Source organism: Lampetra planeri, chromosome 56, assembly GCF_965212315.1.
Source record: "Lampetra planeri chromosome 56, kcLamPlan1.2.h2, whole genome shotgun sequence".
NCBI lineage: Eukaryota > Metazoa > Chordata > Hyperoartia > Petromyzontiformes > Petromyzontidae > Lampetra > Lampetra planeri.
Window position 1 is genome coordinate 5,421,738 of NC_136162.1, and position 24,766 is coordinate 5,446,503.

Consider the following 24,766-nt stretch of genomic DNA (forward strand, 5'->3'; position numbering starts at 1 on the left):
TGATGCATCGCTTATTACGCTGGACTTGCAAATGCAGACGCCGATGCTTCAATGCCATCTCCCCGGCGCGGCAGTTGGAATAACGGTGGCGAGTTTCTTCTAAATCCACCCCAACGCTGCCTCTGTCCGCCCGGCAGTTGACATATGTTCAACTCCAGCTACGTACGTACGTATGCTGAACTTCTTTCGCACCGTCCGGAGCCAAGCGTGCGAATCGGAGGTGCGCGGGAGGGGGGGGGGGGGGAGTACTCTCTAACTCTTTCCAGGACGTCTGGCCGGCGTGAAAGAGTAGGCCAAAGTTGTGGGCGGGGGAGGGAGCTGTCTAGGTCTATCCTCTGGCGGAAGCCCATCTGCCAAATTGTGGCATGCACATGGTCGGATTAGTGTTCTTGTAGGCCCCAGGCACTTGTGTTTCGTAGGCCTTCAGTGATAACTGCCTACAGGATGGTACTGCTGATTGCCCCATGTCACTGCTACTACTACCGCCGCTGTCACTCCGCCTGGTTCACGCGTAGCGCAACAACGCCGCCTTTGTCTCCCCTTGCACTGCTACTCTCTACTGAGAATGAGATTGTGCGGGAAAACACCACTTGAAGGATGTTTATTTGCTAATTTTGCAATGAAAGAAAATCTCGATAAATTCATCTCCGGTTGTTAATTTCTCTCACCTCGTGAAAAAAAACGATTGGAAAGACTCTGCCTCTTTGTGTATACACTGTGCCTATGATTGCAATATAAATACATTTATTCAAGAAGATATCTTGGTTACTTTATTTGATCGTACAAAAAAAAAACATGGTCACATTTTTTTTCGTGGGCCCTTTTAGTTTTCGTAGGCCGTAGGCACAGTGCCTGCTGTGGCCGATTGAATAATATGGCCCTGATGGGTGAGTGAGTGAGTGGCTGGGGGAGTGGGTGAATGAGTAAGTGGCTGGGGGAGTGGGTGATTGAGTGAGTGGCTGGGGGAGTGGGTGAATGAGTGAGTGGCTGAGGGAGTGGGTGAATGAGTGAGTGGCTGGGTGAATTAGTGAGTGGCTGGGGGAGTGGGTGAATGAGTGAGTGGGTGTGTGGGTGAGTGAGTGGGTGAATGGGTGAGTGGGTGAATGAGTGAGTGGGTGAGTGGGTGAGTGCGTGGGTGGGTGAGTGGATGGGTAAGTGGGTGAATGAGTGGGTGAATGAGTGAGTGAGTGAGTGGGTGAATGAGTGAGTGGGTGAGTGAGTGGGTGAATGAGTGAGTGGCTGGGTGAATTGGTGAGTGGCTGGGTGAATTAGTAAGTGGCTGGGGGAGTGGGTGAATGAGTGAGTGGGTGAGTGAGTGGGTGGGTGAATGAGTGAGTGGGTAAATGAGTGAGTGGATCAGTGAGTGAGTGGGTGAGTGAGTGGGTGAATGAGTGAATGGGTGTGGGTGAATGAGTGAGTGGGTGAGTGGGTGAGTGAGTGTGTGAGTGAGTGGGTGAGCGAGTGGGTGAATGAGTGAATGGGTGAGTGGGTGAGTGAGTCGGTGAGTGAGTGAGTGAGTGGACCCTAGGCACAGTGCCTGCTGTGGCCTATTGGAAAATACGGCCCTGGGCGCGCGTACAGCAAATTGCAGGGCTTTGCACCCTCGCCACCACCTCATTTCACCAGCCAAAGCGTGACTCGGCTAAGACGGCTGCCCGCGACAACAGGAAGTGACTGCAAACTGCCCCGTGTGGCGGTCGGGGCAGCTCTGTGAGTGATTGCGCAAGACCGCTGCTATCACAAGGCTGCCCCTATCACCTCCTGCTATGAAGTGATTACTCTACAATTCACGCGGTGGGGGGGGGGGGAGCTGGGAGGGCTAGTGGTTAAGTATTCATTAAAAAAATTAACCCGTAAAAACAAAGTTTTTTAACTAGAAATCCTTTATATGCGTGGCGGCTAGAGTCCTCTCGTCCTCTGGCTTGAGATGGCTGCCACCTATGGGTCAGATGATTGTCTGGCAGCCTTAAGCAATTGGTAATTAAATATTTAAAAAAATTACCCGAAACAGTGTAAAATTTAGGAATTTTTTTTTCACGGAAATTAATTGTCACGCACAACGAGTCTGTGTGCAAAATGTCAGGTCGATTGGATCACGGGAAGTGGGTTAAAAAACGACCGAAAGATTTGCATGGTCGTAAGCAAGCAAGCAAGTGAACTTAATATAAAGGATTTAAAAAAACTCTATTTTACCAGGTAAGACCTACTGAGATTTTATTAGCTTCTGTTTCAGAAGCGACCCAGCCACATGTAATGATAGGCTTATCATCATCATCATCACGTGCAAATGTATAGCAGCCAAATACTCTAAACGAGTGACGTTGATTCTAAATGTGGAGGGGAAAAAGCGGAGGACCCGGAGAGAAATCCACGCGAACACGGGGAGAGAGGAGAGAGAGACACGCGAACTCCAAATATACAGCAGGCATCATCAGGGTCGGGATCGAACCCACGACCTCCTGCGCACCAGGCAAGGTAGTTAACATATCCTAGCCACCGTGATGATGATGAGAGAGAGAGACGCGAACCCCAAATATACAGCAGGCATCGTCAGGGTCGGGATCGAACCCACGACCTCCTGCGCACCAGGCGAGGTAGTTAACATCTCCTAGCCACCGTGATGATGATGAGAGAGAGAGACACGCAAACTCCAAACATACAGCAGGCATCGTCAGGGTCGGGATCGAACCCACGACCTCCTGTACACCAGGCGAGGTAGTTAACATCTCCTAGCCACCGTAGCACCACATACATATATAAACAAACCAAATATATTTGTAAAACGCAATTACAAAGCGTACGTTTTTTGTTGTTGTTGTACAGTATATATACATTATTTTTTCATTGACGTTCAATAACCCCGAAAAACAAAGTAGATTTCCAAAAGAGGGGTAAAAACAGCAGGTGTGTAACTTGCATCAAACTCGGTGCAACGCACACCCTCAAAATTAGTGATCGATCTGGGGCGTCCAGGCTTGCTGCTCTACCTCGGTTCGGGGTAACGATCGGGAACAGAAGATTTAAAGGGGGGAGAGGGCTGGGGGGAAAAAGATGAAAGAACGGGGGTGGGGGAGGGATGATGTAGCCAAACGGGACCAGAAATACAATAACATAAACGCTTTGTCCAGGTTGCAATTAAGAAGTTTAGTTTCAAAATTCACAGTTGGGTATCACAGAGTGTTTTTTTTAAACGATCGAATGCCAGGTGATTGAGGCATTGATAGGGAAATCATGCCCAGTCTGTCTACACCGTGGGTCTGTGCGTGTCTGTGGGTCTGTATGTGACTTTATGGGTCTCTGCGTGAGTCTGTGGGTCTCTGCGTGAGACCTTGGGTCTCTGTGTGAGTATATAGGTCTGTATGTGAGTCTGGGTCTCTGCCTGAGTCTATGGGTCTCTGTGTAGGTAGTAGTAGGTTTTTACCCTTTAAACTGGTACAAAACTGACACCTTTATACAAGGCATCATGTTTGCAATAACCACAACACAAGCAGTCAAAATACAAACAAAAAGAAACAACTCTGATAATGATAATAATATGCACTGTCCTTGAAGTTGATTGGTCCACACCCGAGACAGCTTTCCTTAGAGCCTAGTCTCCATTGGTGTAGGTCTCTGTGTAGGTCTCTGAGTCTATGTTTCTCTCTATGTGAGTCTATGGGTCTCTTGTGTGGGTCCGTGGGTATCTGTGCGCGTCGACTTGAAACTATTGCATTACACGTGTTGGGGCAATAATTAAGACGACGAGCAATAACCACGCGGAATTCTCTTCTCCTCCGTACCCCACCGCAGGCTTCCGTGCCTCGCCAAATATATTCACCCGCAGGCGACCGCCGCCACTAATATTAGACGGGGGACGTCCCCCGGTTTTCCACCCGAGTCAACGTAAGGGTTGGCCCTCGCCAGGATGCTATGTTTAGGGTCGGGTTGACTTGGGAGCGCCCCCCACCCACCCACCTACCCCGCTGCAGTTCAAGTTGCACGGAAACAAATATTTGTAAAGCTCCAGATGCCTGCCGGCCCGTTATTGCTCGCAGATATGCCTGGCGCGAGGTGGCCGTGCCGACGGGGGGCCACTTGGCTCTCTTGTCGCAAGGCTGAGTTCAAATCCAGGATCTTTTTTCTTTCTTCCATTTTTTGTTTCGTTATACGGTGGGTTTTTTTTTCTCTTCTTGGTTCTTTCGGTAAAGTCACGTAGAGTTGAAATAATAAAATAATAAAAATGAAACATAAAACATTTTTTTAATTATATTATTATTTTATAATGCTTATTTTTATTATTTTATTATTTCAAAGATAATAATATAAGAATTTTGTTTTATTATGTTTAATTTTTATTATTTTATTTTTTCAATTCTACGTGACTTTACCGAAAGAACCAAGAAGATGAATCCCTGCAGTCACGAAAGCTTGAAATCGAAACGGTGGGTTTTGTTCATCGTTTACACTTTTGATCGTCTCAAATCCTGGTCATCGCTAGCCCGAGGGTGGCCTTGCAGATGGCAGCGTTTGGCTCTCTTGTCGCAAGGCCGAGTTAAAATCTGGCATGGGTTTTTTTCTTATTCTTATTCTTCTTCTTCTTCTACCATTATACGGTGAGTTTTGTCATCATGTACACATTTGATCGTCTCAAATCCGTTTTCATTCGAGCAAGGGGGCACGGTTTGACTCATTTGTTGTTCGTCTTCACTATTTAAATAATGATACAAATTTACATCAGGATTGTCAGCTTGGAATATCGTGCCCCGATCTTGTTTTGCACGTCACGTTGTCGTGGTGAAAAGTCTCCGCAGGCTATATTCATTGCGGAAGCCGGTTTATTTTTCATCAGCCGTGCTCGCGCGACTCTTTGAGAAGTGCAACGCGTAGCCCCGGAGGCTTAAGCCAAATTCCTCAATATTCGAGGCGAAATGCTCGGGTTTTGTTTTTCCGTACGTGCAAGCGTGCGCGTGTGCTCGTCTTTCAAAAATGTATTCCAGCTCGATCCGTCTGTTTTCGCGTCACGAGACGTGGACGCCGGTCGCAACGCTCGCGGATCAAAACTGGAAAATGAGGAGGAAAAGCCGAACGTTTCAAACAGCGCTCGCAGTCGTGTGCACAAAAGATGCATTCGGGGCCTATGTGCATTGATGTGAGCGACCGGTAAACAGGTCCCGTAAAGGGGCATTGTGGGCCTCTCGTCTGAGGTCGCCATCGAAAGTTGAGCAAATGTGACCAACTTGACGGGCAGCAGCGAGAGAGAGTTAGACAACCTGTGGACTGGTTTCGTACTTATTAGGACTCATCAGTACAGAATCGTGACCGATGCTCACTGCTGCAAAGTCCGCCTCTGGGAACCGTAGATGCGGGGAGACACTGACAGAGCAGTGCTAGAGGTGCCACGTAATTACTTCTGAGATGTGTTCAAGTGTATGTACAGGTGACCTCTGACTTACGACGGCTCGACTTGCGACCCCCCCCCCCCAATGCTTTTTTACGACCTCTCTTGTAGTCGGTAGGACCACCACAGTAACGATCAAAGCTCGTGCCTACGACCGCCGAACGACTGATACCGACGCAGAGTCGATCGGCGACGAGTCTGAGCAAGTCATGCTTAATCGGGTTAAATCTGCGTGGCAACTTTGCCCGTCCGTTACGCATATTCACGGCTTCGCCATGCCCTCATAGGAACGGGCGCGGATGCCGTAATGCAGAGGTCACGTGCCGGTGCTGGACACTGACCTTGCAGGGGCGGCAACGAACCTGAGCGGACAGTACAGCAAGTAGGTTGCTGGACCATCCCACTGCTTCGAATCTCTCGGTCCGTTTGAGAAAAAGGCACACGACTCAAAATGGGAAAAATTGGCCAAGAAGTGTGTAGACAAGCAAAAAACGAATAGTGATTTGTGTGCGTGTGTGTATATGTAAGAAGCACAGCAAGTTGGCACAGTAGGGGGCACAGGTGGTGCATCAGCCAGTCATCTCAGTCAGTCGACCCGTGGCACCTGGGTCTGCCCCGTGACCTCCTGCCAGCGGGCGTTCGACACTTCACGTGGCCTCAAGGTGCACTTGGCCTAGCACAAGCGTCGTGGTGACGTCACCGCCACTTAGTGGCGAATGGCGGTTGTTGTCGTTATATAAGAAACAAAAAGCACTTTGCTTTTTTTTTCTCAGTGTGAACTTTATGCCGTTTCACTGTTGGGTTCTGAGTGAACATGCTGATCCAAGCCCGCCAGCGCGTGCATGTACCCTGCTCTTAGTCCAAACCAACGCACACATGTGCCCGTTTCCGAATTGTACGTCGATTGGAAATTTGGGTTTCCATTTTTTGAAATGATGTTCCACAGAGCATTGATTAATGTTTTTAAATCCTTTATATTAAGTTCGCTTGCTTGCTTGCTTGCGCGCTTACGACCGTGCAAATCTTTCGGTAGTTTTTTTAACCCACTTCCCGTGATCCAATCGAGCTGACATTTTGCACACAGACTCGTTGTGCGTGACAATTTATTTTCGTGAAAATTTTTTTCCAAAATTTTCCACTTTTTAGGAAAAAAAAAATTCATATTTAATTTAAAATACCAATGTGATAAAAATGAAACTCTTACTCAAGAAAAACAGAAATGAATAATAAAATAAAACCGATGCCACGCATATAAAGGATTTATAGTGAAAAACGTTGTTTTTACAGGTTAATTTTTTAGATGCTCAGCCCGACTAAATTACGCGGGAACAATTTTAAGCGATTACATGCTGGGTTTTTGTGTTAAGTTATTGTGCTCACGGGATTATTGATCTCGCCCCGTCGGCGTTTTGCAAGTTTCCTTTGGCGCCGTATTTGAAAAAAGCGCGCGGCCCTGCGGTCAGTTACTCGCTCACGCCACTGCTGCCAGAAGGGTGTTCACCAGAGCAGCGATTCTTCTTTGCCTGGGGGTGAGAGATGCCCTTTCTGGGGGTGTGCGAGACATGGGCAGATTTTTTTTTTAGAAGGTAAATCATCGAAAGCGCAAATTAAACATGGGCACGTAAATACAACTACTTTGCTTAATCAATCCCTATGTTGATTTGAAGCTTTCGTGACTGCAGGGATTAAATATTCTTGGTTCTTTCGGTAAAGTCACGTAGGTATCAAATAAAATAAATCACGTTTCGGGTGCAACACAAGCGTCCATCAGGTGGGAAAGCGATGATTTATTTTATTTTATACCTACGTGACTTTACCGAAAGAACCAAAGAGTATACAACTACATTTCGATTTAAAGCTTTTGTGACTGCAGGGATTCATATTCTTGGTTCTTTCGGTAAAGTCACGTAGAAGGGAAATAAAGTTAATTATAATCTGCGTGTTTTGTTGTTGTGTGTGTGTGTGACTGCTGTTCTTTTAATTATTACGTAAAATCCCACGGCCACTTTAAATGCGTTATGTTAATAATTTAATATCGCTCATCGCAAGGCGAGTTTCCTCCTAGCAAGCCGTTTAAAAAAGGGGAGGGAAACAATAAGGAAATAAAATCACGCTTCCAAAGAGAAACAATCCAAAGTTGTGCCTGTTAACCACAGGAGGGACTGGGCCCTCTCTCACTCTCCCTCCCACTCTCACTCCCTCCCACTCTCCCTCCCTCCCACTCTCTCTCCCACTCTCTCTCCCACTCTTCCACTCTCTCACTCTTCCACTCTCCCTCCCACTCTCACTCCACTCTCCCTCCACTCTCCCTCCCACTCTTCCACTCTCCGGCAGTACATATACTAAAAATTGGAACGATACAGAGAAGATTAGCATGGCCCCTGCGCAAGGATGACACTCTTCCACTCTCTCCCTCCCTCTCTCTCCCACCCTCTCCCTCCCTCTCTCTCCCACTCTCCCTCCCACTTTCACTCCCACTCTCCCTCCCACTCTTCCTCCATTCTCCCTCCCACTCCCTCCCACTCTCTCTCTCTCTTCCACTCTCCCTCCCACTCCCCTTCCACTCTCCCTCTCTCTTCCACTCTCCCTCCCACTCCCTACCACTCTCCCCTCTCCCTCCCACTCTCCCTCCCACTCTCCCTCCCACTCTCCCTCCCACTCTCCCTCCCACTCTCCCTCCCACTCTCCCTCCCACTCTCCCTCCCACTCTCCCTCCCACTCTCCCTCCCACTCTCCCTCCCACTCTCCCTCCCACTCTCCCTCCCACTCTCCCTCCCACTCTCCCCACCGTCTCTACAAAGTGACGTAGCCCCCCCCCCCCCCACATGGTAACGCACCACACGCGCACAGAGACACGCGCACACAGACAGACACAGAGACACGCGCACACAGACAGACACACAGAGACACGCGCACACAGACACAGTGAGAGACAGACACACAGTAAGAGACACAGCCACACAGTGAGAGACACACATACACACAGATACATGACACACAGACACACCACACACACACCGTACACCACAGCTCCCCCCGTCGGCCGCTAGCGGGAACAACCAACAGGCGGTTTCCAACTTTCCCACACCGTAACAAAAACTCCGCTCCGCTGTCTCCTCCGTCTCTGCCTCGCCGCCTTCTGCCTCGCCGCCGCTTCTGCTGCTGCTGCCACCGCCACGGCCGCCACGGCCGCCGCCGCCTTCGCGGTGGTGAGTGACCCCGGGCCCCGACCCCGCCTCGGTGGGCCGCACAGCCTGTCTTGCCTGGCTCGCCTGCCTTGCGCGCCTCGCCTCGGGCCCCGACTCGCCTCGCTCTCGACCCGCCACGTTCTCCGCGGTCTTTTTTGTTGTTGCTGCTGCTGCGGTGTGGAGCTAAATGCAGCGACTCGCGGGATTTATTTTTTTCTTTTGGTTGCGTCTCGAGAGGTCGTAACTTTTTGTAACTTTATATTTTATAAATTTTAATTTAAAGAAAAAACACCTCGAGGCTTTGTCTTGTGTGGGTAGGCCCCCGGTATTTAAGCCGCTTGTTGTTGTTGGGTTTGTCTTTAAACAATAACCACCACTACCACCAAGCCCTTAACCACTCACTCTGCTAAACCCTTCCTCGCCCCACCCCGTCACCGGTAACTCACACGAGCGTTGTCGCCGTTGTGACTGCTGTGCCATTGTAACTGTAACGCCGCCACGAGGTTTCTCGGAATTCCGCGTGTTGTGAGAGTCTCTGTGCGTTGTTGTGTGTGGTGTTGTGTGTTTGGTGTAAGAATCTGTGTGGTGTTGTGTGTTTGGTGTGAGAGTTGTGTGTGGTGTTGTGTGTGCGGTGTGAGAGTCTGTGTGGTGTGTGTGCGGTGTGAGAGTCTGTGGTGTGTGTGCGGTGTGAGAGTCTGTGTGGTGTGTGTGCGGTGTGAGAGTTGTGTGTGTTGTTGTGTGTGCGGTGTGAGAATCTGTTCGTTGTGTGGTGTTAGTGTTGTGTGTGGTGTGAGAGTGTATTGTGTGGTGTTAGTGTGTATTGTGTGAGTGTTGTGTGGGAGTGTTGTGTGTTGTGTGTGGGAGTGTTGTGTGTGGGAGTGTTGTGTGTGTGTTGTGTTGGTGTGAGTGTTGTGTGTGTTGTGTGTGAGAGTGTTGTGTGGGGGTGTTGTGTGTGAGAGTGTTGTGTGTGTGTTCGTGTGAGTGTTGTGTGTGTGGTGTGGGAGTGTTGTGTGTGAATGTTGTGTATGTGTTGTGTTGGTGTGAGTGTTGTGTGTGGTGTGAGAGTGTTGTGTGTGTTGTGTGAGAGTGTTGTGTGAGAGTGTTGTGTGGTGAGTACTCGTGTTGATTGTCTATTTATTTGTGATGGGACTTTGTAGGATGAATATTGAGATTCATAAGGGACACGGCGTGACCAATACAGTCTGAATTGGTCTGTAATAATCTAGGGCACTGATAATAGTTTGACAGCTATGGATTAACTTCTGGTTCGGGACTCGCCTCCCTCCACTCACCGTGAAAGCGAACACTCCACCTCTGTCGTTTAGCGATGTTTTTAAAGCGTAGGTTTCAACCCTCTCTCACCGAATCTTCTCTTCCCACCATAACCCAACCCCAAACGTGTGCCAGTCGCGGAACAGCTGTTAATATTTACACGTGGCCCGAAGGCGGCAAAGCAAGCAAGCAAGCAGTCTTGTGTGTCTGTGCGTGTGTGTGTAGACACTTGCTAGCGAGTCTGTGCGTTGTTGTGTGTGGTGTGAGAGTGTTATGTGTGAGAGTGTTGTGTGTGGTGTTAGTGTGTATTGTGTGTGGTGTTAGTGTGTATTGTGTGTGGTGTGATGTGAGTGTTGTGTGTGTGGTGTGATGTGAGTGTTGTGTGTGTGGTGTGTGAGTGTTGTGTGTGTGGTGTGTGAGTGTTGTGTGTGGTGCGAGTGTGTATTGTATGTGAGTGTTGTGTGGTGTGTGTAGACGCTTGCTAGTGAGTCTGTGCGTGTGTAGACGCTTGCTAGTTAGTCTGTGCGTGTGTGTAGACACTTTCAGCCCCCCCCCCCCCCCCGTGTGTCTTAGCGAGGGGCAATCTACACATATAAAGTGCAGTGTGCATTCACATGTGCAAAGACAAAGATCGCCCGCATAGCCTTCAGCGGGCTGGTGAGGCAAGTGGTGTTAGCGACCACCTTTACAAAGGCCGGAACAGGTGGCCAGCATCACAGCCCGCCCGCCCGCCCGCCCTTGTCTCCCACGTGACGATATTTAGAGACCACCGCACCACAGGCACTCATTCGCACCTCCGATTAGCACGGTTGGCTACGTACTGCGCGAGATATGTTCAGCAACTTGAGGCCGAGACCTTCCCGAGCGAGGCGAGGCCCCGGGACAGTTTCGGACGATCGTGACTCTGGTGTTGGTGGGCCCCCCCCCGAGCGGGAATCGAACTCGGGTGGCGGGAACGAGTTGGTTAGCGCTGCGCCGCCACGTGTACGTCCCCACCGCTCTTAATTCAAATGTTCACGGACCAACTTAATATTCTCGTTGGAGATCTGGCAATTATGGAATGAAAGCCACCTTGTGTGCAACAGCTGAATGGATTGTTGCACCGCGTGTGTGAATGGTTCGCAAAAGCGGATGATTGAAAATTGCGATAATGCAAAAATATAACCATTTTCCACTGATCTCTCGGCCAAAAACCACGAATATAGGTTTGTATTAGTGATTAATTTTCTCTGCCATTGCACAGTTTCGTAAATTATAACTTGCAAATTAATTGTTTGGAAAAATCACTCAAAATGAAGCACAACTGACTATTTTGATTGTTACTCTTTTGAACGAATACTAACGATCGACCGATCGATGCACATGCTCAGTGATAACACTTTCCTGGTTCCCGTGAAGAAGACTCGGCCCACTAAGTGGGTCGCAGAGCCACGCCAATCAACATCAATCAAACTCTGCCACCCACTGTTGTAAAGATATGGCAACTACTGTACTGTAGAGGCGATCACGTGGATGTCGGATTAACCGGAGCAACATATTTGCTCGGTTTAAGGACGTGACTTGAAATAAACATTTCCAAGAATAACAATGTAGGAATGTTTTTAGATAATTAATTTGGGCTTAAGGGAAAATCCATGCGTTATTAATATATGTCAATCTCAGGTGTGGGGTTAATCCACTGAAAAGCACGCGGATAATCGTGAGTCTCCTGTATTTGGCGATTGATGAGTGGCGAAACCGTTCCTTGAACAGAGAATGAAATGAATCGTTCTCGCGTTGGGCGAGATAAGTTTTAATTTAATGCACCTCGGGAGTGAAGGATTTTACGAACGTTCGGGAAAAAAGTTGGGCCGGGAGGCCGATCGGATAACGTTTATTTAATTTTAGTTTTCTTAATCGTGTGGTCAGACGCTGTGGTCTGTTTGATATGAATCTAACGGTAGTTCTGCGGTTGTCTTCTGCCGTGGCTATTCTCAACCCCCAGCCTCGACGCCGCTTAGCATCCCGGAAAATAAGGGGGAACAAACGTTGTGAGAGAGGTAATCTGGTTCTTAGGGACCCTGCGAGTAACATGGCCAGGCTTGCCTCGTCCATCGTGGACAGCCCAGCCCTGGGGTTTGTCTCTCGGCGGTCGTGGATTTTGCTCGGTCGATGCCGTCGAGTGTGAATTGTGCAGAGGTCTCAGTAAGGCCCCCCCCCCCCCTTTCATGTGCATGTATACACATGAACTGATACATACGGGTACAGCTACATGCTTGCGTACAAACATGCATACATTAACTGTTAACACATGCGAACTTGCTTGCATTCATATGTGGGCCGATATATTTAGACCTGTTCTCCACCTGAAGACGGCTGCTTGCGTTGTGGCCGAAACGTCGTGAGAATTATTTTATTATGTTTTATTTTTATTATTTTATTATTTTCCTTTCTACGTGACTTTACCGAAAGAACCAAGAAGACCCGACAGGTGGTTCACCGTTAGAGCTGAACCACCTGGTTGATTTGGCCCATCATCGCTCTGGGGTTGATAAAATGAGTAGCAGTTTGCGGGGTGTGGGGACTGGGGTGGGGAGGGCGGCTCTCCTGTGGAAAGACTCGGCCCTGCCACAGGAACGAGGAATTCCCGCCACTGCGAAGCAGGAGTCGAGCGCCGCCACGATGCTCATTTGAGCAGGAAATCACTCTTGACGTTTTTTTTATTTATTGACTTTCATTCAACGCGCTGCGCAAACTAAACCTGACAACGGATGCGTTCCCCCCCCCCCGCTCTTATCTTGCAGAGTACACCCGCTTCGAAGCCAAGATTCACGACCTCCGGGAGCAGATGATGAACAGCAGCATCAGCTCCGGATCGGGCTCGCTCAAAACAAGCCTCAAGCGCTCGCTCTACGTCAGGTGAGGCACGAATGTCGGACCGTCTCCAAACTTGTTTGTGCCCCGTCGGTGCTGGTCAACGTCGCGTAGCCACGAGACGGAGAGTACGCGAGTTTAATAATCTCTCTCGTGGAGCTGCTGCTGCAACCGTGCGGATTCGAGAACTGCCCGTAGAAGCGGATATTGTAGAGCTACATCTTGAGATCCATTCAAGTGTCACAGAACTGCCCGTAGAAGCGGATATTTAGAGCTTCCTCTGAGATCCTTTTTCGTGCGAGAGAATTGCCCACAGAAGCGGATATCGAGCGCTACCTCTGAGATCCCTTCTAGTGCGAGAGAACTGCCCGCGAAAGCGGGTATCACAGAGCTAGCTCGGAGGTCCCTTCCAAGTGTGAGTTTTTGTCTTATCCAGGCGATCCCTCCCTCTCTCCGTCCCCCGCTAACCCAGATTATCGAGAGTCGACAACGTTCGCTTGAACTTTCGGTCAAAGGCCCTTCCTTCTGTGAGAGACCAATGGAGGACTGAGCGACGAACTGACTTTATAATTTGGCGATCGCACTTTACACTGTGGGGGGCGGGGGGTGGGGGCTGAGAATACTGAGACTAAAAAAAATGTCCTCGACTCGTCTTTGCAACTGCCGTGTAATCCGAGAGGTGTCGTGTAATCTCCGGTCGACGTTTAGACTATTGGGAATTTTTGTTTTGCTGCTATTAATGTTCAAATGATGGGCCACTTTTGTTGGCCAGGTCGCTTCTGACAAATAAGTTGAAACCTCAGTGGGGCTTTGCCTGGTAAGATGGGGATGGTTTCGTTTTATTTGTATGAGTTTGGGTGATTCGTTTACTTTTCTTGCACTTTGCACTACTGTTTGTTTTTCTAACGTTCTTATCCGCCCATACTGGACGTCTGCGAATAGAGCTCCATAGCTCATCGGATTCCTAGAGTTAAAAAAATCTTCAGATTCTGATTGAAATTGTTTACCAGTCAGCGTCGCCAAGTGCAGGAAACGGCTCGTCATGCCATGATGCAACGCGGCTCTGTGTCAGCGTGGCACTCTCATGCGCCAATTGATCTCAACACTAACCTCGGCTCTTTGCACGCGAGTGCGTACGTGCGCATTTTTTTTTGACACTCACTCTCGGAGAGCAAACCCGATGATGACTCTATCTACGAATGGGGAAACCTCCCCCCCCCCTCCCGCGTTCGATGAGTCAACCTCGACACGGTTCACTTTGTAAAGCTTGCCCCGATTTTCCTCCCTCGCTCGACTCCAAAGTTCACGGTCGTAATTCACTCTCGTTTGCTTCGCCGTCGAGAGAGCCGCGGGTTGCAACACACCGGGGCGCAATAAAACGAGGGCGCCGATTGAGCTTGGTGTCACAGCGGGCTGCTATTGTTTTACCAGTGCTCGCAAAAAACGAGGCCAGGGCAGAACCCGCGAAGGCCGCTTTGCCAAACCCCCGTCATGTTCCGCCGTTGGAGTCTGGTGCTTCGCAGAGACCCGGAGCCGCTTGTTGGTGCGACGGTTTCGCGGCTCGGTGCACAGCTGCCGCCCCGGTTAACACCGCGGTTGCGTTCGCCGTGCGTACAACTGCAAAAACTCGAGCCGCCCCGATCACGAGAAAATCTCGCAAGCCGTGCGTGACTTTCAAGTGGACGCGCATGTGTGTGTGGGCGTGTGTCATTGGTGGTGCATCAGCCAGTCATCTCGGTCGTCTCAGTCAGTCGACCCGTGGCACCTGGGTCTGTCCCGTGACCTCCTGCCAGCGGGCGTTCGACACTTCACGTGGCCTCAAGGTGCACATGGCCTGGCACAAGCGTCGTGGTGACGTCACCGCCACTTCTTGGCGAATGGCGGTTGTTGTTGTTGTTGTGTCATTGGTGCTGGCCACTCCACCCCCATCGTATGCCGGGGTCGGCCTTCACAGGTGCGCGCTAACAGCAACTTGCCCCAACGGTCTGTTAAGGCCACACGGGGGATCTTTGTCTTTGTGTGGCTGTTAACACTCCTGCCCTGCAACCTGGCGACTCGGGTTCAAATCCCACTCGTGGCCACCAACGCCAGCGATGATTATTTGAACCGGTCCTGGGCTTTTCTTAGGGACACTCAACCCAAATGCTCCATAATAGAGGTTTTTGGGTTAGCTCGCGTAAATATATGAATGTGTCGTTAAAACCCGCCACCATCCGACACAGCCCACCAGTAAGGGTTGTCACGTAAACAGAACGTGGCCAATTCGTCACTAGTACAGCACTAGTGTATAGTGTAGTGTATAGTAGTGTAGTGTATAATGTATTGTATAGTAGTGTAGTGTATAGTGTAGTGTATAGTAGTGTAGTGTATAGTGTATTGTATAGTGTAGTGTATAGTGTAGTGTATAGTGTAGTGTATAGTGTAGTATACTAGTACAGCACGCCGGTTGTGTGTTGGAAAGCCAAGCCCCACAACATTTACAATCTGAGTACGACGTTTCGCCAGTAATTACAACCAGCTTCATCAGGCGACAGCCAGATTTGTGGAGAAGTCCACCTGTTTCGTTCCTTATATAGAGGCATAGATGTGTTGACCACCCTTCAACCCAATACTGTTGTGTAAATATTAGTATTGGGGATACAAAGGCGGTCGGGCATGGTACTGGTCACACCACTCCCTCGTGTGCCATGCCAGCCCTCATAGGTACTCGCGAATAGCACTTGCCCCAGCAGTCTGTTAAAGGCTACACCGGGGATCTTTATTTTGTGTCCAAGTCAAAGACACAGTTCAGCACACGGGGAGTGGTAGTGTCATGGTTAGTGCGCTGCACTATGAACCCAGTAACCGGAGTTCGATTTCCACCCATGGAAAACACCAGTGACGATAATCTAAACCGGTCCCGGGCCTCCCCTAGATCGACTAAACCTCAAATGAGCGCCCGGTGCGGTGTGCGTAAAACCTCGCCGCTCGGGAAGCAAAAGCGGCCCTGCGTGGGGCTGGCAACCATCTCTCTTCTCAGCTTCTCGCGTGGCGTGCCGCGGGTAAAGAGCGTAACGGCGATCGCAGCGCCTCGGTCATATCTACGGAGGGGGGAACCGCAGTTTAACACGTAGGCTTTCCTTGGCCAGTTAGAGGTTTCTGGGTTGGATCGCGCAATTCTGTAGATGTTGTTTATTTACTCGCCAACTCACAACCAGTTAGTGCTGAACTAGTAACAAATTGGCACGTCTTGTTTACATGACGTAACTTTACTAATTGGCCGTGTCGGGTGGTGGCGGGTTTAACGACACATTTGTATTGACGCGATCGAACTCAAAAAACCTTTTATGGGTGTTTTTTTGGTTGTCTGCCTTGAAAAAGAGCCGCATAGCTCACAGGCTTTACTCGGGGTGGGGGGGGGGTGCGAATAATAATGAAACTTTGTGAATTACCACGTGCAACAGAAGCCGAGCAGCTTTGCGCGTTCCATCGTCCGCACAATTTTAAATTTTATAAAATTGCTCGCCGAGCGAAGTCGGGGCCCCCCCGGGAAGGGCGACAAGCAACAAAACGGGGCGCTTGTCGAAGTCGTAATAGTAGATTGAGTGCAACGCGAACGTTTGGATTGAGCAAGGTTTGTTGTAACAAGGGAGGGAGGGTAGGCGGGAGGGAGGGGCGGGAGGGAGGGGAGGGAGGGATGGTTGGTGGGAGGGATGGATTGGCGGGAGGGATGGCGGGAGGGATGGCGGGAGGGAGGCAGGGATGGCGGGAGGAAGGGATAGCGGGGAGGGAATAATGGTGGGAGGGAGGGAGGGGAGGGATGGAGGGAGGGGAGGGAGGGATGGATGGCGGGAGGTATGGCGGGAGGGATGGCGGGAGGTATGGAGGGAGGGATGGCGGGAGGGATGGCGAGAGGGAGGGATAGCGGGGAGGGAAGGATGGCGGGAGGGAGGGGAGGGAGGGAAGGATGGTGGGAGGGAGGGGAGGGAGGGATGGATGGCGGGAGGGATGGCGGGAGGGAGGGAGGGATGGCGGGAGGGAGGGAGGGATGGCGGGAGGGAGGGATAGCGGGGAGGGAAGGATGGCGGGAGGGAGGGAGGGGAGGGATGGCGGGAGGGAGGGAGGGATGGCGGGAGGGAGGGATAGCGGGGAGGGAAGGATGGCGGGAGGGATGGAGGGAGGGATGGAGGGAGGGGGGAAGGGATGACGGGAGGGAGAGATGGCGGGAGGGGCGGAAGGAGGCTAGGGATGGAGGGAGGGGAGGGAGGGGAGGGAAGGATGGCGGGAGGGAGGGAGGGATGGAGGGATGGCGGGAGAGAGGAATAGCGGGATGATGGGAGGAAAGAGAAATGGCGGGAGGAATGGAGGGAGGGGAAAGAGGGAATTCAAGGAGAGTGGAATGATTCGTCGGAGAAAAATCCACGCGACCACAGGGAGAGAAACGTGCAACCTCCAGATTTTCAGACGTCAGGGTTAGGATTGAACGTTTGTGAAGGAAGTGTTTTGTAGCTCATTGTATTCCTCCAATCTAAATAAATATTCTGAATCTTAGCCCACCACCTCCTCCTGTACACCAGGCGAAGAAGTTAACATCTGCCACTGTGGCGCCCTAAACAGCATGGACGAAACGAGACGCTCAGTCTGACCTCGCCTCACCCTGCTCGATAGATATTTATATTCCGTAATGAGTGAAATGCTCGGCTCGCCGTCGATGCCTCCTTGCTTTGTTCGCACTCAGTGGCTATTATTGTAGCATCGCACGCGGACACAAAGACAAAGATCCCCCATATAACCTCAAGAGTTTTTTTCGGGCAAGTGCTGCTAGCGAGCACCTCTGAAGACCGACCATTGCGCACGAGGGCACATGTGGTCAGCACCACGTCCCGCCCGCCTTTGTCTCCCCACTGGCGATGTTTACACACCGTACCAGGAGTCGGCCTAGAGAAGGCCCAGGACCAGTTCAGAATATCGGCCACTGTCATTGGTCGTGGGCGGGAATCGAACTAGTCTCGCTGGGTTCGTGGCGACACCGGTCGTGTTCACGTATGCACACACGGCGGTTTTTATTCACGAATTTTTCCGTGTTTTTGACTCAAACCTAGCCCCCCCGCCACCCCCTCTGCTGCGAAAGACGAACAACAGATGCATTAGGCCGCGACAAAATATTTGTCCCTTTGCTGTAGAGAAAACAACACTAACGTGTATTTTATTATTATTTTCTTGGTGCCACTTAGCCGGGGATGGGCCCTTAATGGCTACACACGTGGCTTTTAAGAATCCCCTCGAGTTGAAAAAATGCACCGTGTGACCTGTAGGGATGCCGGTTTGAGTGCTCTGTAATCCCGGCTGTTGCACACTGCAGTTGCCGCTTGCAGACGTTTCCAGAGAAAGAATGGAAGAAAAAAAATCCTTCCCATAGGGTGCCTTGAAGATTAGAATGTCTGTCTTCTGGTGGTTGATAAAACGAGTCTCCCTTCTATTTCTGAGATGTGATCAGTAGGTTGTGATGGGCGGGACACGTGGTGTGCAGGGTGGGTGGAGGAGGAGGAGGGGGTAAGCAACTTGGAGGTTGGGAACATAACTTGGCAATGATTTTCTGTGGATGTGATCAGGGAGAGGAGGAGGTTGTGATGGGTGGGACACGTGGTGTGCAGGGTTCAGAAGAAGGAAGGATAGGGTAAGCAAACTTGGAGGTTGGGAACATAACGTGCCAAGAATTTCCTTCGGATGTGATCAGGGAGAGGAGGTGGTTGTGATGGGTGGGACACGTGGTGTGCAGGGTGGGTGGAGGAGGGGGCCAGGTTAACGAGACCGGCATTTGAAAGGCACCCCCAGAAGTCAGCGATTTGAAGGGAAGAGAGAAGACTGAAAGTCCAAAGGATAGTGATTACGGATGTAATGGTGCATGGTTTCATCATTTAAATTCCACTTATCTCTCTGTATAAATTGCATCATTCATATGAGAATGTATTACTTTGCTGTTCACGCGAATTATACGCGGATGTAAAATCTAGGCTGACGAGGATGAACATTAAAAATGTGGTGTCATCGCCCAAGTTCAAAGTTTTGGATCGGCCGGTTCATACTCAATTTGTCTTTCTATTGAATCGTCGTCGTGACCTCACTTGACAGACGGACGGACATAGCCAACGCATTTACGTTTTGAACCTCCGTTGGAAAAGCGTCGACTTCAAAAAATTAACAACGCATTGCGTGTAAAATTCACTCCTGATTTTTTTTTTTTTAAACTTCAGTCCCGTAGCCTGTAGCAATCCTTTCCATCATTCCTCGCCAGCCAGCCTCCCTTTTTTTTTGCCATTGGCATGTAAATGAGACTGTGTTGCATCCAATGTGCCTCCGGTACTAGCACACACAGAGGCGAGGGGGTTGGGGATAGACTGCGCGGGCCTGCTCGAACAATCGTCATTACAGTGGCAATGCAGTCACCGAGTCTGGGATGAGCAATCCTGACCAACAAGACTCGTGTGTGCGTGTGTCCTGTTTGAGGGTCGCGCGACGCGAAATGGCCCTCGCCCGGAAGACTTCGCGTCCCCTTGACCTCGCGACCCTGAGAGAGGTCGCGCAATTATGGGCGAACGCGCGGAAGTTTTTTTCGATTCAGAATTTAGCGGCCGGTCACTGCGCCGGCGCTGAAGTCTGATGTCGGTCGGCTCCCGCGTTTGTGCTTTGTGCGTCTCGCCGCTGCTCATTTAGAAAAAAAAATGTCTTGGGCGCAATTGTGAACAACAGCCATATCAGACTTGAGGAACATCTAATCGGCATCATCATTGGCTCGCTGCAGCTCAAAGACTCGGCCCCTGCAAGGCGTGTGCCGAAGTTAGGCTTGGCTTTGTTTCTTGTAGCAATTGAGAGTAGGGGTCAAGGGTTGCTGGCCTTTGACCCCGAGACACACTTGAGCAGTGTGGTGCAGGTGTAACGCTATACAGTGCCTGATCTGAAAGTCATCCGAAGGCTCCGAACAGATCGTACTCAGGCAAGAGCCACTCGGTCAAGGGTGGGGTGGTGACCATCGTTTTTGTTATACCTTCACCACCGCCATGGTGGCGAGATGTTAACTACCTCGTCTGGTGTACAGGAGGTCGTGGGTTTGATCCCAACCTTGACGCCTGCTGCTGTATATTTGGTGTTCGCATGTCTCTCTCTCTGCCCGTGATTGCGTGGATTTTTCTCCGGGTCCTCCGGGTTTTCCCTCAACATTTTGAATCAACATCACGCGTTTAGAGTATTTGGCTGCTATAAATTGTGATGGCATGGTTGCTTCTGAAAAAGAGCTACGTTGCCCAGTGGGCTTTTACCTGGTAAAATAAAAATAATGTTGTTTTTCTGGTGGTTAGATCGTGTAAATATAATTGTGTTTTAAACCTGACACGTAAACAGAACGTGCCAATTAGTTAAAAGTACAGCACACCGGTGCGTTGGAGAGCAAATCCATGTTGTGGATTTGCAAATCTATGTTGTGGATTTGCTCTCCAACACACTGGTGTGCTGTACTAGTAACGAATTGGCATGGTCTGTTTACGTGACAAACCCTACTAATTGGTTGTGTAGGGTGATGGTGGGTTAAATTACACATTTACACGTACGCGATCTAACGCAAACAAACATTATGGATGATATTGGTCACGAAAGCCTACGTGTCAAAATAAAAATGGTTTAGTGAAGTGTTTCTGTAGTCCCACCACGGTTTTGCTGTGCGGTTCTCGTGAATATCTCATCAGTCTGTGTAGCTGGGCATGGCCTGCTGAGTTCTGGTGAGGGTGAAATTTCCCTCCCAACTTGCAGAATTTATTAATTTAAACAAACAAAAAACAACAAACCTCAACACACTCATCAATAACAATGCCGTGGCCTTAAAAGAAGAAAACCAAAAATCATTCATAGCTTCGAAGAGGCACATTGCCTGAAAACATCGCCTGTTATATATTTTTCCTAATTCAGGCCACAGTTTCGATTTAAAGCTTTCGTGACTGCAGGGATTCATTATTTTATTATGTTTTATTTTTATTATTTTATTATTTCCCTTCTACGTACATTTTACCGAAAGAACCAAGAAGATCAGGCCACAGTGTTATTGACGGGTTGTTGTGTGCAGTTAATTGTGCTTGTGCACCAATACCAACCAAGCAGCAGCTGCATCGCTAGATGATTTGTTTCCTCGCTTGTAGTTCTGTCTGCTGAAAGCCTGCACGTTAATTTTTATCCTTCCAATTTTGAGTCCATTCCCGTTAGGAGACGTCTAAATGTTGCAGGGTCTGGTGGGTGGGTGTCCCGTTCACCGCTGAATCTCGGAACGCGCGAGAGGCTTGGCGATAATTTCATTTAGAGAGGTGTAGTCGCAGCAATAGCGCCGTTGTTTTTATAAAGACGTCGTTACCCGTCGCAGAGAACCATAGCGGCACGACCGCCGCCGCTCTACGATAGCCGGCGCCAAATCTGTGCCACACGCCACTCCCTGCGTGGCCTTGCGGGAGCCTTGGCGCGTCGATAAAGTTGGTACGCCATCAGAATGGAAAAAGGGTTAAATGCGACTTCCATTCTGACCGTGGCCCTCCTACCCCGTCACGGTGCTTCTCTGCGCACTTTCCAACTCGCCGGTGTGCCTTAACGAGAGGGGAGGCGCTCCTTTCATCGGCGCACGTGAAACCACCTGCTCTTTTCGATTTAAAGCTTTCGTGACTTCAGGGATTCATCTTCTTGGTTCTTTCGGTAAAGTCACGTAGAAGGGAAATAATAAAATAATACAAATAAAACATAATAAAATTTCGATTTAAAGCGTTCGTGACTGCAGGGATTCATCTTTTTGGTTCTTTCGGTAAAGTCACGTAGAAGGGAAATAATAAAATAATACAAATAAAACATAATAAAATCATTCTCACGACGTTTCGGCTACAACGCAAGCAGCCGTCCTCAGGTGAAAATCGGTGGTGTTTGGTGGTGTTTCAGTCTTCACCTGAGGACGGCTGCTTGCGTTGTAGCCGAAACGTGGTGAGAATTGTATTTTATTATGTTTTATTTTTATTATTTTATTATTTCCCTTCTACGTGACTTTACCGAAAGAACCAAAAAGATGAACCACCTGCTCTGTCGCGCACGAGAAGAAACTTTGACGCCGACGTAGAAGCGGAACCAGAAAAGCTGAAGGGCGTCTTAATTTGCCCTTGCGGTTGTTTGTTTCGCTTAGTGGTTTAGCAGGTGCGCCGCACTGTTCCCTCTCCGTCGTAAAGTTTTCATGTCCAATCGGCTTCCCGTTTGGATCTCGCTTTGTGCAAGATCTCGCTTTCAAATTGCCCGCCTGGTGTGTGTGTGTGCGTGTGCGTGTGGGGAGTGGTGGCGCAGCGGGTAGCGCGCTGTGCCACGAACAACGGTGACGATTATATTATCTGAACCAGTGCTGGGCCTCCCCTAGGTCGACTCAGCCTCCATTGAGTACCTGGTGCAGTTTTTAAACATCACCGCCTCGTGTACCGTGTCGGCCTTCGTAGGTGCTCGCTTAGCAGAATTTGCCCCAAAAGTATGTTTAGGCTATACCAGAGATATTTGTCTTTGTGTATGTACGAGAGCAGTAGCGCAGCAGTTAAGCAACCCTGCACTTTGAACCTGGTGGCCAGAGTTTGATTCCTGCTCACGGCCAACACCACTGACGGTTATCTGAACCATATGGGGCCGAGTCAACCTAGGGGGGGATGGTCCGGGATAATTTCAGATATTCGTCATTGGTGTTGGCTGTGAACGGGAATCGAACTACTGGCGGAGCCAGTGGGGGGGAGGGGGGGGGTGGCACGTGCCCTCCCAATAATCCGATCGAAATCCCTAATTTCGATGGGATCATTGGTGTTTATTAGTAATAAATTGGCATTTTGCGACCCCCACTGCCACTGTGTAGTATATTATTATTATGTGCCAGGGACTCTATGAGATGATAGGACAATAGTCTGAGTCCATAATTGGCAATAAGTAACGACAAAGCAGTTATAAGTGACTCACAGAATTGTGCGCAGTTGCGTATACAGCCACACGACTTCCCTGAAGACATTCACCTTCAGCGAGCGCGATGCCGATCACACAACATGGTTCGAATTCGAGCCTCGATCGATGGCTGCGCAATCGCCGCACACGCGTCGAATAAAAAGCAAGGGACAAGTCCTTACTTACTAACTAGACTATCATTTTTCATTGCTGGAGGGGTTGCCTCCCCCTACCTGAAAATCCTGGCTCCGCCATTGAATCGAACTCTTGTCGCCGGGTTCGTAGCGCAGCCCGCTAACCGCTACACTACCACACACACACACTTAAGAAGAGTGAACATTGCCTGTATTCTCTATTCACTCGGAGAGGAACTGCCCTTGGCTAAGATTCCTGACATTAATCTTCTCGTAGGAATGTAAAGTGAAGAAAAAAAACACACAAGTATTCTAATGTCACGGTGGGTGTCTCTTCCCAATGTGCAAGAAATTTCCCGTCCAAAATGTCTTTGGCGGGGGAGGATTTGTTTTTTTTCCCCCGAGGCGTTTTGAGTTAGCAGTCGACAATGTATCCAGTGTGTGTGTGTGAAGGGTATCTAGACATGTAAGACTTGTGTGTATATGTGTGTGGATCATCGAAATAATCCAAAGTGTCTTCGGCTATATAGTGGACAGATAAACGGACGGACAGATGGACGGAGATGTTTATTGACGGATTCACGGAGATGTATATTGACGGGAGATGTATAGTGACGGATGAACAGAACTGATAATAAGAAGAGATTTGCCTTTGCCCAAAGTTTTTTTTTTCTGCAGAAATGCCGTTCCAATTAATTACACGTCGTGTCGCGACGGAGTGTGCGCAGTGGGGTGGCTCATTTTGTGTGCGCCCTCCCCCCCACCTTTACACGCTCGCCGACGAATCCGTCGCGACGTGCTCGCTTACAAATTAAACGTCGGGGCCACTGGCAGCAACAGCAGCAGCAGCAGCACGCGTGGCGGAAACGAACGAGCGTGACCAGCGGGTAAACGTCGCGCGTCACGAACGTTGGTAGATAACGAGAGAGCGATCAAAAAAAAAGAGCGAGAGACCGCATGCATCTTCCAACAACACCTGCAGCGCACGGCTGCAAGAAGCTCTCCCGCTTAACGCACCCAATTTTTCCGCAGAGTCGGAACACCTGCCGCCGAAACAGAGGGCTCCGTTAACAGGCTTGCCTTGCCAGGCTTGTTCTTATTATTCGGGTTTCTTGGAATACATCATAGGGAACTTAGAAGGGACATCATTGTACACACTAACCCCACAGCAGACAAGAGTCCCCTGTATAGCCTTAACAGACCATGAAGGAAAACGCTGTTAAGACATATGAAGACTGGCACTGCACACAAGGGGGTGGGTGCGTGGGTGGGTGGCTAGCACCACGCCCGGCCGCTTTTGTCTCCCTAGCGGCGATGGCTACACGTCGCACCAGCTAGTACTCGTTCGACGCCGAGTCGACATAGGGGAGGCCCGGAACCGGTGCAGATTAATTGTCGACCGGTGTGCGGTGAGCAGGAATCGGATTTTGGGTCGTCGGTCGGGTTCCGAGGGCAGCAGCGCGCCAACTGCTACGCCGCCACTCGGCACAAAACCCCACCCCCCCAACTCAAAAAGACAAAGATCTCCCGTGTAGCCTCAACAGACTGTTGGGGCAAGGGCTGTTAGCGAGCAGCATGCGCGAAGGCCGGCACGGCGCCCGGTCGCCTTTGTCTCCCCAGTGGAGATGTTTACACACCGCACCAGGTACTGATTTGAGGCTGAGTCGACCTAGGGGAGGAGGCTGGGGAACTGGGGTCGCCGGGTGAGCCGCGCAGTGCGCTAACCGCTATAGTACCGCTCCCCATAAAAAACACACAAAGATAAAGATCCTCCGTGTATATCCTTAACAAACTGTTTGGGCAAGTGCTGTTAGCGAGCACCTATGAAGGCCGGCACTGTGGCACGCGAGGGTGTGGGTGGCCAGCACCACGCCCGGGGCCGCCTTTGTCCCTCGAGTGGCGATGTTTACACACCACGCCAGGTACTCATTTGAGGCCGAGTCGACCTAGGTGACGCCCAGGACATGCTCAGGGTA

General features: G+C 50.1%; 1 protein-coding gene and 1 pseudogene across 1 annotated transcript in view; both read left to right on the forward strand.

Annotated features, from left to right (window-relative positions):
• Window positions 1-24,766, forward strand: part of LOC144735649 (disks large homolog 2-like) — a 160,590-nt gene that overhangs the window by 124,213 nt on the left and 11,611 nt on the right. The window contains exon 6 of the mRNA XM_078618100.1: window positions 12,621-12,735. Within this exon, the coding sequence (XP_078474226.1) occupies window positions 12,621-12,735 (115 nt within the window). The remainder of the gene's footprint in view (window positions 1-12,620; window positions 12,736-24,766) is intronic.
• Window positions 7,698-7,798, forward strand: LOC144735728 (U6 spliceosomal RNA; annotated as a pseudogene).